Here is an 11,938-nt window from a genome sequence, read left to right on the forward strand (position 1 = left end):
TGCTGAAAAGCCAGCAGCAGCAGCAACGGACGCCCCCGCTGGCCCCGCTGCAGCACATAAGCAGCAGCAATGGAGCATCAGCAGGTTCACAGCGTCTTCTGGAGGCGCACCAGCAGCAGCAGCTGCTGCTGCAGCAGCAGCAGCGCCTCCACTCCCTCCGCACTCCTCCGGCACACAACACCAGCAGCAGAGACGCCAACAGCAGCAGCAGCAGCAGCAGCAGCAAACTGGAGTGAAGGGCCCGACTATTGCTGCTCCTTTGTCTGTACACCGCGGGCGCCTCGACGGGCTCGGGCGCCGGGGCCCGAAGGACCACATAAATTTGTTTGCTGCAGCAGAAGCAGCTGCAGCAAAGCAGCAGCAGCAGCAGCAGCGGTACCTGCTGCAGGCAGGGTACAGCAGCAGCAGCAAAAGCGACTTCGCAGTCATTGCCAGCGAACTCAAAGCCAACACTTGGTATGCAGCAGAAATGCCTTCAAACCTGCGGGCCAGGGCTGAGGAGGAAGCAAAAGCTGCTGCTGCTGCTGCTGCTGCAGCAACTGCAGCAGCAAACAAGAGCAAGACAAAAAAGAACAAATTCTACGAAGACAAACTCAGGGAAAGTCCAGGCCGCCCAGCAGCAGCTGCTGCGGGGGGCCCGCAGCGCAGAGAAGACCCCGTAGCAGCAGCTGCTGCTGCAGCAAGAAACCGCATGCTGCTGGCTCTCCTGCAGCAGCAGCAGCAGCAGCAGCAGCGGGGAAAGCACCCGCCAGGGGACTCTGCGGACTCTGCTTCGCCGCGACTTGCGGTGTCTGTACAGCACAGCGAGGAATGCGTGGCCGTTGACTCCGACAGCAGCAGCAGCAGCAGCAGCAGCAGCAGAAGCCACCGAAGCAGGAGCCGCAGCAGCAGCAGCGACGTGTGCATAATTGCAGAACGTCGGGTGTCTAGGGAGGCTGCTGGAGCGAGCAGCTTTAATTGCAGCAGCAGCAGCAGCAGCAGCAAAAGGCAGCATAAAAGCAGCAGCAAGGCAGCAGCAAATAAAAAGGATAAACGCAAACGATTGAAAGAAAAAGAACAAAAGATCTTCAAAAAGCTGAAGAGGAAGTGGCTGCTGCAGGCACTGGAAATGCAACCTCAGACACAAGCAGCAACGTAGCGCATGCAGCAGCAGGAGAAGCAGGAGAAGCAGCAGCAGCAGAAGCAGCAGCAGCGTGCGCGTCTTTAGCGGCAAATAGGGCGCCCGTTTGTTACGGCCGAAGCAGCTTTTGCAGCCGTTGTAGAACTGCTGCTGCTGCTGTTGCAGCTGTTGCAGACGCCCACTGCCGCTGCAGCAGGCGCTGCAGCTGCTGCTTGCACTCTTGCCGCTGCTGCTGCTGCTGCAGCAGCAGCGTGTCTCGTGTTGTCTTTCAAGGACAATTAGAGCCTTGAACTTAGTCAATTTATTTTAGTTGAGCAGCTAGGCAGGTGTCTGTACACCGCAGCACGCAAGTACTGGGCGGAATGGCCTTTCGCATTTGCGGTGTACGTACACTGCAGTTCGAGCCGAGAAAAGAAGAAAAAGGGGAAAAGTCCTTCACAAACTATTTGCTAATTTTTAATTATTTAATTACTCAATTATTTTCAAGTTGAAGAGCCGCAAATAAAGAAACAACATCTAAAGCGACCCTCCGGGCTTTTCGGTTTCGACACCGACCAGGAATTGGGGTGTATGTACACCTGGCGACGCCAAGCAGTGCGTCTGCGCTGCTGGCAATTAATCACAATTCTTTATTAATTCCAGCAATTAATTACAACTTTTAATTAATTCCACTTAATTAATTTCAAAAACTTCTGAAGAACTTGCAGACTTCAGATGTACACACCCACCAGGTGTACGTACACCCGGTGTACGTGCACCAGGTGTACGTACACCGCAGAAGCAGCTGCGCTTCGGGTTTCGAGCAGTCTGCAGGTTAAAAAGGAACTCTTTCTTTTGAGTTCTTTTTAGTTCTTTTTATTCACAACATTATTCTCTAAAATCATATTTATTACTCTGAATCCAACAATACAGTGCGAAATCGGAAAAATAATTTCATTTCGTTTTCATCTGCTGCCAGCCTTTTGCCCATTTGCAATTTCTGTGGCTTTCTGAATTGCTTCTCTGGGGCTCAAGTGCGGCTGCTGCTGCAGCAGAGCCTGCAGCACTTCCATGTCCAGCTTCCTCTGCTGCTGCTGCTGCTCTTGCTGCAGCTCCGTTTCTGCTTCGAGGTCCAAAGGTCTTCCCGCGGGCTCGGGGCCTTCCCCGCGCTGCTGCTGCGCCTCTGCCTTTGAGGGGCGCAGTGCAGCAGCAGCAGCAGCAGCTGCTGCTGCTGCTGCAGCAGCAGCCTCTGCAGCTGCTGCAGGCGAAAGGCCGGAGCCGCGCTGATGCTGCTGCTGCTGCAGCTGCTGCGTTGCTGCTACCAAAAGACTTTCAACATAAGCCAAAAGCGCAGGGGAATCCATTTCCTTTATTTCTTCTCTGTAAGAATCGAGTCGCTGCAGCAAACGCCTGAGAGCGAGGCTTGCTGCTCTTTGGTCCGCTGCTGCAGCCTGGAACTGCTGCTGCTGCTGCTGCTGCTCCAGCTGCTGCAGCTGCTCGTCTGCTGCCGCCAGCTGGCTGCTGAGAGCAGCGCGGCGGCGAGCAGCGGCTTCTTTCTTTTCAACTTCTCTTCTTCTGTGTCTCTTTGAAGAAAACCAATTCAACAATTCTTTCGCCAAAATGATGCATGCAGAAGCAAGAAAGAGCGCTAAACCATTTGCTGCTACATCCCCCCAGAAGCCCCGCTGCTGCTGCAGCCGCGCTTCTTGGAAGTCTATTGGAACTTCTGAAACATTTCCATTAGAGTCTACAACTTTGAGATGCACTGAAGGCTGGGGATTCTTTTTCAACAAGAAATGATCTGAAGCGGCATCTGGCGCGCGCAAGGTGCTGTCGCCAGCTGCAGATACACCCCAGGGTGTACGTACACCTCGCGCAGCAGACACCGACAGCTGCTGCTGCTGCACCTCTTGCGGCTGCGTAGCCAGCGAAGATTCAATAGCGATTGTCTGCGGGAAAGCCTTCGAAATAAAAAGGGAAAATAAAAGAAAGAGAAAACGTAGTTTTGCCTCCATGGTGGTTCGTGAACGGGGCGGAAGTGACTCCGATTTGCAGCTTTCCAGCAGCAGAAAACGAAGATCCGCAGCACTACGCCGCTAAAATGCCTCTCTTTTCAAGTTTCAGAATTTCATTTTCAAAAAGAATTCCCTTTTAAACTGAAAATCCGAAAAAGAAACGAAAAGAGGCGGCGGAGGCAGAGACAACGCAGGGAGCTGCTCCCAGTTCAAGAAACGGCCCGGGGCCTCGGGACTGAAGCTTCCGCCGAAAATGCACTTCTTCGAAAGAAATCAAATTCAATTCAAATAAATTAAAGGGAATTTCGAAAAGAATTGGCCGAAGATCGCAGCCGAAGAGCCACTGGCTCGATTCTGGTCAGCGACGCCGCCGCAAGCGCCGCCAGGCCGCCTTACCTGTCGAATAGAAGTGTAAACTGATTTCTTTTGCAATTCAATTCTTCAAAAAGGAATTAATTGACTCAATTTTGAATTTTAAAAGCCTTTGATTCGCGAATAGGGACCCAACTTCCCCCGTTCATGTCCGCGGCGGCCGCCACGCTTTGGGGCTGCTGCTGCAGCAAACCTGCATGTGGCTTTCCCGCTAAGGAAAGACCAGCGGAAAAAGCCAGAAAAGATCTTTAAAGTTAAATGTAAATAATCAAAACTCTTTTAATTATTCAAAACAAAAGAAAGCAGCAAAAAATTGCACTTTCTTTCTTTTCTTGAATTCAAAACGGCCGCTTCTCCCAGGCCGATAGTTCAGTTGGATAGAATGCCCGGCTACGGACCGGGTGGTCGTGGGTTCGAATCCTGCTCGGCCTACTCTAATTTTAATCAATTATTCAATCAATTAATCAAAATTTTGTTTTAATTCTCATTTATATTCTTATTTAAAGAAAGAATTTAGACCATTTTCGAGATTCTGTGCAGGATTCGCCGAACTGCAGCAGCAGCAGCAGAAGCAGCAGCAGCATCGGCAGCAGCAGCAGCAGCAGCAGCAGCAGCGTTGGCTGCGGCTGCAGGCGCTTCGTAGTTCGTCGGGCTGCATGCGTTTGGTGTTTCAGTTGAAATGAATTCTTTTTGAAATATAAACAAATAAGAAGCAGCAAGTGTCGAGCTGCTGCTGCTGCTGTGCCATCTGGGCTGCCACTCGCTAGTATTTCCTTGCATCTCAGCTGCAGCAGCAGTTTGCTGCGTCTATCTTTCTTTCTTTGTGCAATTATTTTATTTATTTTGAACTTCTTTGCAAATTAAAAACGAAAAATCCGCAACAGTCTCAGCTGTACGTACACCAGAGGAAGGCGGGCGCCCGGCGTCGTCTAGCAGCTCAATTTGAATTATATCATTTAAGAAAGCAACAAGCAGCATTTGTCTTTTATTCTTAGGGTCAAATGTGAAAAGAAGCTGCAGCATTTTGTTTCAAATCTTCCTGATTTCTTTTTTATTCGAGTTTCCACTTTTCTCCTCTGCGGTGTACATACACCTCGCGGCTTCGCCTGCCTTCAACCTGCAGCAGCTCTCCACCCATTCACTTTTATTTCTTTTGCACATGTCCAACAGCAGCAGCAGCAGCTAAAGGAGAAGAGCAGCAGCATGCTGGGGCCCCCTGTGGGGCTTCAGGGGGCCTCGGGGGGCCCCCCAGCCTATCCTGCTGCTGCTGCTGCTGCTGCAGCGGGAGCAGCAGCAGCAGCACCGGGCGGCCCGCAGCAGCAGCAGCAGCTGCCGCCGCCGCTGCCGGGCACCCTCGAAAACTCAGATGGTGCTGCATTTAGTGCTGCAGCAGCAAAAAGAATTAAAAACAGAATTAAAGAAATTCTAAAATGGAAAAGAGATTCATTTCCCGGTGGACAGCCAGTCTCTTTGTCTATGCAGAATATTACGGGCAAGCTGCCATCCAAACCCTAAACCCTAAACCCTAAACCCTAAGCCTTAGTTGATTATCTCTTTATGTATTATTTTATCACTCATTATTTATTGTTTATTATTTATTTATTTATTTATTTGTTTATTTATTTATTTATTGACTTATTTATTTATTTAGACTTAAATATTATTTGTTTTTATAACCCCACATTTGTCTTGCTGCTGCCTTTGTCTTGCTGCGCAAAGCGAAGTCTAAATAAATAAATAAAAATATAAATGCAAATAAATATAAACATAAATATAAATATAAATATAAATATAAATATAAATATAAATATAAATATAAATAAATGTAATTATATATTTAAAAATAAATTTTAGATATAATGCAAATAAAAGTATAAACGGCGTTTATATTTGCGCCCAAGACTGCAGATGCTTCTTATAAACTATATTAAAATCTTGTGTTAATCACTTGCTGCTGCTGCAGCAGCTGCTGCTGCTGCTCCGCTTGCTGCTGCTGCTTCTACTGCCTCTCTTGCTGCTGCTCTGCTGCATCGCTTGCTGCTGCGAGTGCTTCTTTTTGACTCGTTTGTTGCTTTACTTGCTGCTGTTGCTGCTGGTGCTTCCTCATTTGCTGCTGCTCAACTTTCTGCTGATGCCTCCCCTGCCTCATTTGCTGCTGCTTCACTCGCTGCTGCTGCGCTTGCTGCTGCTGCTGCTGCTGCTGCAGAGCTGTTTCGTAACGCGTACGTTGCATGCGAGAAGACCGACGGAATTCGCTTCTTGTTATTTTCAAAAGACAGAAGAATATACCTTATTGGCAGACGCGACGAGGTAGCTGCAGCAGCTGCAGCAGCAGCAGCAGCAGCAGCAAACGCAAGCACAGCAGCAGCAGCAAAAGCAAGCACAGTAGCAGCAGCAGCAGGAGCAGGGCAAAACGCAGTGCAGGCAGCAGCCACAGAGCAGTACCTGTAGCAGCAAAAAGCAAGCGCAGCAGCTGCCGCGCCCGAGACGCTGCCTACAGCAGCAGCAACAGCAGCAGCAAACACAGCAGCAGCAACAACTGCAGCAGCAGCAGCAGCAGCAGCAGCAGTCAGCTCGTTGGAAGGCGAGCGAGGGAACCATCCAGCGAATGTACCATCATTGATCTCAGTTGGATTTAATTTATGATTTATTTATCATTTTTATTTATTTGTTTATTAATTTATTATTTATTTATTTATTTATTTGTTTATTTGCAGGTCCGCGAGATCAGCGAAATGTATCTGCCGCGGGCGGCGGACAGCAGCGAAGCGCAGGAGGAAACTTTGCTGGACGGGGAGCTGGTACTGGTGAGTTTGGACGGAATTAAGTGGAAAAAGAGTTCAAAAATGAATTTAAAACAATTAAAATAATAAATTTAATCTTTTGTTTCATAATTTGCGCCGTTTAAACGCACAGATCCATCCATTTGGCCGCGCAGGAGCTGCAGCAGCAGCTCCTGCGCTCCTGCAGCTGCTGCTGTAGGCTGCGGCGCCGAGCCATTTGAATTCAAAATAAGATTAAAAATTAACTCAAAATAAATGAATAAATAAATAAATTGATGAATAAATTAATGAATAAATTAATAAATAATAAATAATGAATAATGAATAAAAAAATAAAATGAAAAGAAAAAGAAACAAACTGAACAAATGCATTTGGAGCGCCTTAGATGTCCCACTTAATAAACAATTCGAATTTCAAATTTGCCGAAGTTCGAGAAGCAACAGCAGCAGTGGCAGCAGCAGCAGCAGCTGCTGCTGCTGTTACATTTTATTCTGCTGCTGCAGCTGCTGTTGCAGCTACTGCTGCTGCAACTACTGCTGCTGCTGCTGTTGCAGCAGCTGCTGCTGCTGCTGCTGGGCGTTGCAGGACCAGCTGGAGGGCGCAGCTGTTTGGCGGTTTTTAGTTTATGATTGCATTTCAATTGATGGAAATGAAACAATTCAAAAGTTGAATCTTTTGAAGCGGCTGCACGCAGTGCGGAAGCAAGTCATAGAGCCGCTGCTGCTGCTGCAGCTGCAGCAGCAGCAGCAGCAGCAGACAGCAGCGGCAGCTGCAGCAGCAGTGGGAGACTCGCTGCCCCTGTGCAGCAAACCGCCCATGGAGATTTACCTCAAGGTAATGCCCTACTCAAAAAAATTATTTTTCTGAATAATTAAATAAATAAATAGGCAAATAAATAAATAAATAAATAAATAAATAGATGTTTTATATATTTACTTGCTGTGGCATCCAACGGGCCAATTCGCCACTCTCGAGTTAACCCCTTCTCACGCTTCGCTGTTGCCGCCGCCGCCGCTGCTGCTGCCGCTGCTGCTGCCGCTGCTTCTGCCGCTGCCGCCGCTGCTGCTGCTGCTGCTGCTGCTGCGTGCAGGACTTTTTTGAAATATTTGACTTGAACAGCATTCGCTGTTTGTCGCTGCGGCTGCCGCATCCTTCAGATGGAATTATTTTTACTCCTGTGGCTCCGCCCTACATCACAGGCACTTCGCCTTTGCTGCTCAAGTGGAAGCCGCCCCACCTCAACACCGTCTGCTGCTGCTGCTGCTGCTGTGCTGCTGCTGCTGCTGCTGTGGTGCTGCTGCTGCTGTGCTGTTGCTGCTGCTGCTGCTGCTGCTGTGGTGGTTTGGGCGGTTGTTGCTGCGGCTGCTGCTGGATCCTGTTGCTTTGGCGGTTGTTGCTGGGGCTGCTGCTGCTGCTGCTGTGGTTTGGGCGGTTTTCGCTGGGGCTGCTGCTGCTGCTGTGGTTTGGGCGGTTGTTGCTGGGGCTGCTGCTGCTGCGGCTGCTGCTGCTGCTTCGGCGCTTCTTGGTGCTGCTGCTCCGGCCGTTGTTGCTTCGGCGGTTGTTGCCGAGGCTGCTGTTGCTTCTGCGGCTGCTGCTGCTGCGGCAGCTGTTGCTTCTGCGGCTGTTGCTGCCATGGCTGTTGCTGCTGCTGCTGAGGCTGTTCTATCGCGACCCTGCGGAGCAACTATGGGCTGCTGCTGCTGCGACAGTCGCGTCTGCTGCTGCTTTTGCTGTTACGTGCTGCGCTGCTGCTGCTGCAGTAGATATTCACATGCTGCTGCTGCTTCTGCAGCTGCTGCGGCGTGTCTTCTCATCTCGTTTGTTCAACCTTCTTCATTTGTTCATTTCTATTTATTTATTTATTTATTTATTTATTTATTTAACATAGTTTATTTTTGTTTTTTTTATTTTTCTTTCAGGTTGATTTCAGCGTTGAGCCCGTCTACGACCTAAATGGAATCCCCCAAATTTTCATTTTGTGCGCCGGCTACAGAGTAAGTGAAAAATAAATAAATAAATAAATAAATATAAATAAATAAATAAATATAAATTAATTAATTGATTAATTAATTAGAATGATAAATATGATCTGAGAGCCAGTTCAAGACTTGTTTAAGCAGCATACCGGCAGCAAAACGCCCGCAGCAGCAGCAGCAGCAGCAACGGGGGAAAATAAGAGTTGGAAGTGATAATAAAATGTAAATTAAAAGGATAATAAACATTAGATGGAAACAAATAAATGAAAATAAATGCGAAAAGATAAAATGGTTTCTTTGCTGCTAGGGTGTACGTACATTCGCGGGGCTGATTTTGGCTCCCTATGGAGACTTCTATAAAGAACTTTACGAACTCGCTTGGTGAGAAATAAAACAATTAAATGAATTAAATTAATTAGTTAATTAAAATAAATAAGTAAGCTGAATAAATTAATTAATTAATTAAAATAAATAAATAAATAAGTTCTCAAGAAGTCCCACAGGTGCGGCTAGTTGGCCTTGGCTGAGTGCGTGGGCGCAGTTAGGGTTTAGGGTTTAGGGTTTAGGGTTTAGGCTTTAGGGTTCAGGCTTTGGGGCCCAGGGTTTCGGGTCCAAGCTTTAAGCTTTAGGGTTTAAGGCCTAGTGTGTGGGGTTTAGGGTCTAGGCTTAGGGTCTATGCTTAGGGTTTAGAGTTTAGGGTTTAGGGTTTAGGGTTTAGGTTAAGAGTAGGGTTTAGGGTTTAGGGTTTAGGGTTTGTGGGCGTGTCGTGCAGCAACGGGTGCGCGTCGGGTTTGATTGTGGAGTGTTTCTGGCGGCCAAGTGCCCCGGTGTTTACCTTTTACCCTTTGCTGCAGCAGCAGCAGCAGCAAACTCTGAAGCAGCAGCAGCAGTGGGCAGCAAGAAACCAGGGCCACCCCATGTACGACTTCGACAGGGGCCACTGGAAGGAGGGCGGCTGGGTCGCGGAGAGAATCCGCACAGTGAGGCTGCTGCTGCTGCTGCTGCTGCTGCTGCTGCTGCTGCTGTGGGTCAGGATGCTGCTGCTGCTGCTGCCGTGGTCAGGCTGCTGCTGCTGCTGCTGTGGGTCAGGATGCTGCTGCTGCTACGGGTCACGCTGCTGCTGCTGCTGTGGGTCCGGCTGCTGCTGCTGCTGCGGGTCAGGCTGCTGCTGCTGCGGGTCAGGCTGCTGCTGCTGCTGTTGCCGCTGGTGCTGCTGGGCTTGCTGCTCGTGCCGTGGCTGCTGCTGCCGCGGGGAGTGCTGCTGGGCTTGCTGCTGCTGCTGCTGTTCAGGCTGCCACTGCTGGCGGTAACGCTGCTGCTGCTGCCGGTGTTCGTGCTGCTGCTGTTGCTGCTGCTGTTGCTGCCGCTGCTGCTGCGTGGTCGTCACTGGCTAGCTAGCTAGCTGCTGGAGAGGCTGAGTTGAGTTGCTACTGCTGCTGCTAATTATTTAAAAGCATTAAAGCCTTTAGGATTCATTTAACGATTTTTTTAAAATAAAAAAATAACTTTTTCTATTTCGATGCAACAAAAACCTTTCTCCTGCATCTGTGCCACCATGCGTGTTGTGCAGTATGTGGTTTGGGAAGGCCGATGATACTAAACACTAAACCCTAAACCCTAAACCCTAATGTTGATATAGTGCAACACTCACCTTTGCTGCTGCGGCTGCAGGATAAGGCAATGCCCAACGACATGAGGGTCCTAATGAACGTCAAGCGGGTAAGCAGCAGCAGCAGCAGCAGCAACAGCAGCGGCACAGGCCGCAAAACCAGATGCAGCAGCAGCAGCAGCAGCAGCAGCAGCGCCTCAGTAGTAAGTGCAGCAGCAGCAGCAGCAGCAGTAGTATCTAGACGCAGATGAAGATCACTGCTTTTCCCCGGCATCTGTGGCTGTGCGCTTCTTCGTCCAAGTCTTCCCTCCAGCCCATTTACCCACACTTCTGCGACTGCTGCTGCTGCTGCTGCTGCTGCTGCTGGTTGTTTGGCAGAGCATAGACGACGGGGTGAGTTTCCTGGCGCTGCAGCAGGAAATAGAAAAGTACAAACAGCACAAGAAGCCGAGAGTGGCAGACCAGTGCACTGGAGTGTCTAGAGAGTCTGCTGCTGAGGTTTCTGCTGCTGCGAAGTCGAAAAGGGCCAAAAAAGAATAATTATTTGCTGCCAATTTATAAATTTAATTCCAAAATGAATTGTTTAACTATTTAATGCAACTTCAGCCAATGCAGCAAATGTTTTTCTTGTTTTGACGCGGCCCAGACGAACTGCAAGCTTTCAGGGGTTTTGGGTTTCTTCGTCTCCCGTAATGCGAGAGGGGGCCAGGCCACAATTGGGGTTTAGGGTTTAGGGTTTAGGGTTTAGGGTTTAGAGTGAGGTTTTGAGCCCTTAGGTGTTCTAGCAGGAAACGTGGAATTAGTTTTGCTGCGGGTTCGACAGCTGTAGGCTAATAGAGTTTCCCCTCTACTGTCTTTTCGATCTCGGAAAAAAGTTAAGATTTCGGCCACGAGCGAGCATTTTCAGTTTATTTGTGCGCTTTAAATGCAAATTCATGTTTTTAGTTTTAGTTTTTTAAATGCAAGTTCCTTTTTCAATTGCGGAAGCTTTCGCGCGCCTGGTTCCGTCGCAAGTAGCCACCTGAAGCAACCCGGCGGCTGTGCAGGATTCACAAAAAACGTTGTCTTAGCGGCCGCCGCCTGCATAAATGAATAAATAATTTCTATTAGTGGAATTAAAAGGAATAACTTTTTTCTTTATCAGCTTTATTTGAATATTTTCGCATCAGAAGGAGAAGGACCGCCCACTGGTGTCGGCAGAGCCGCCCGCTTCGTGGCGGCGCTGTCTGAAGCTGAACTGCCCTTTTAGGAGGCTATTTTTCGTCTCAAAAGAGTAAATGAAGTGTTTTTCGGGAATAAGTTGGTATTTTATTCCATTTGGCGTCGAGATCGCAGGTGATCAGCGGCGATTTCCTTGCGAACTTTGTTCTAGCAGTCACGAGCCACTAGGAACGGCGCAGGCACCCAGGACCCGGTACCGAACCACGTGCTGCCCATTATTTTCCCGGAAACTTCAGCTTTGTTGATTAAAAGCATTAATATCCGTTCGCCGCATCTCAAGGCATTTCTTTTTTTGATTTTTTTGTCCTCCTCCTCGATTGAGCGCGGGATGCGGGTCAGCCAGCGGCTGCGGTGCAGCGGGCCTGTGAGACACGGCGCTGCGAGCCTTCTCAGCCCTCTTAAGGGGCATTTACAGTATCCAGTTGGACCATTTGACTCACTAAAATGCATGCAGTTGCTTCCTTTCCAGCGCGGGAGGCAGCAGAAGAGCCGCGCGCTGCTGCTGAGGGCCCCTGCGACGAAGCTGCTGAACTAGACGATCCGCTGATCTCCGCCATCCTCCACTCCCTAGCAGCATTTGGCCTCGGAGTGGCGCAGCTATCAGCTGCAGCGGGCCCTCCAAGGCCCCAGCAGCAGCAGCAGCAGCCGCAGCAGCAGCAGCAGCAGCAGCAGCAGCAGCAGCGGCGGCAGCAGGGTCCAGAAAGTGGAGTCGGAAGTGTCCTCTTGTTCCAGGACTTCTGCCGCGCTGTTGCCCTCTCTGAGCTTCCACTAACTCGCCTGCAGCTTCCCCTAGCACAGGACGGCCCCCCAGCTGCTGCTGCTGCTGCTGCTGCTGCTGCTGCTGCTGCTGCTGCTGCTGCTG

At 49.4% G+C, this 11,938-nt stretch overlaps 3 protein-coding genes across 3 annotated transcripts in view; 2 read left to right on the forward strand and 1 right to left on the reverse strand.

Moving 5' to 3' along the window:
- Nucleotides 1-2,064: 2,064 nt before the first annotated feature.
- ETH_00025475 (uncharacterized protein) lies at nt 2,065-3,114 on the reverse strand (the record flags this gene model as incomplete). Its single annotated transcript, XM_013373218.1, has 1 exon — nt 2,065-3,114. One exon carries the CDS (start codon nt 3,112-3,114, stop codon nt 2,065-2,067), a length of 1,050 nt encoding a protein of 349 aa, XP_013228672.1.
- Nucleotides 3,115-4,689: 1,575 nt separating this feature from the next.
- Nucleotides 4,690-10,395, forward strand: ETH_00025480 (mRNA capping enzyme, putative; the record flags this gene model as incomplete). Its single annotated transcript, XM_013373219.1, has 10 exons — nt 4,690-4,978; nt 5,693-5,796; nt 6,204-6,293; nt 6,856-7,104; nt 7,361-7,516; nt 8,190-8,264; nt 8,554-8,627; nt 9,019-9,226; nt 9,918-9,965; nt 10,234-10,395. 10 exons carry the CDS (start codon nt 4,690-4,692, stop codon nt 10,393-10,395), a joined length of 1,455 nt encoding a protein of 484 aa, XP_013228673.1.
- A 1,125-nt stretch (nt 10,396-11,520) lies between these two features.
- The window catches only part of ETH_00025485 (uncharacterized protein), a gene marked incomplete at both ends in the record, with an annotated part of 3,791 nt that continues 3,373 nt past the window's right edge, over nt 11,521-11,938 (forward strand). The window contains one exon of the mRNA XM_013373220.1: nt 11,521-11,823. Within this exon, the coding sequence (XP_013228674.1) occupies nt 11,521-11,823 (303 nt within the window). The remainder of the gene's footprint in view (nt 11,824-11,938) is intronic.

Source organism: Eimeria tenella, genomic scaffold (genome assembly GCF_000499545.2).
Source record: "Eimeria tenella Houghton genomic scaffold, Eth_scaff125, whole genome shotgun sequence".
NCBI lineage: Eukaryota > Apicomplexa > Conoidasida > Eucoccidiorida > Eimeriidae > Eimeria > Eimeria tenella.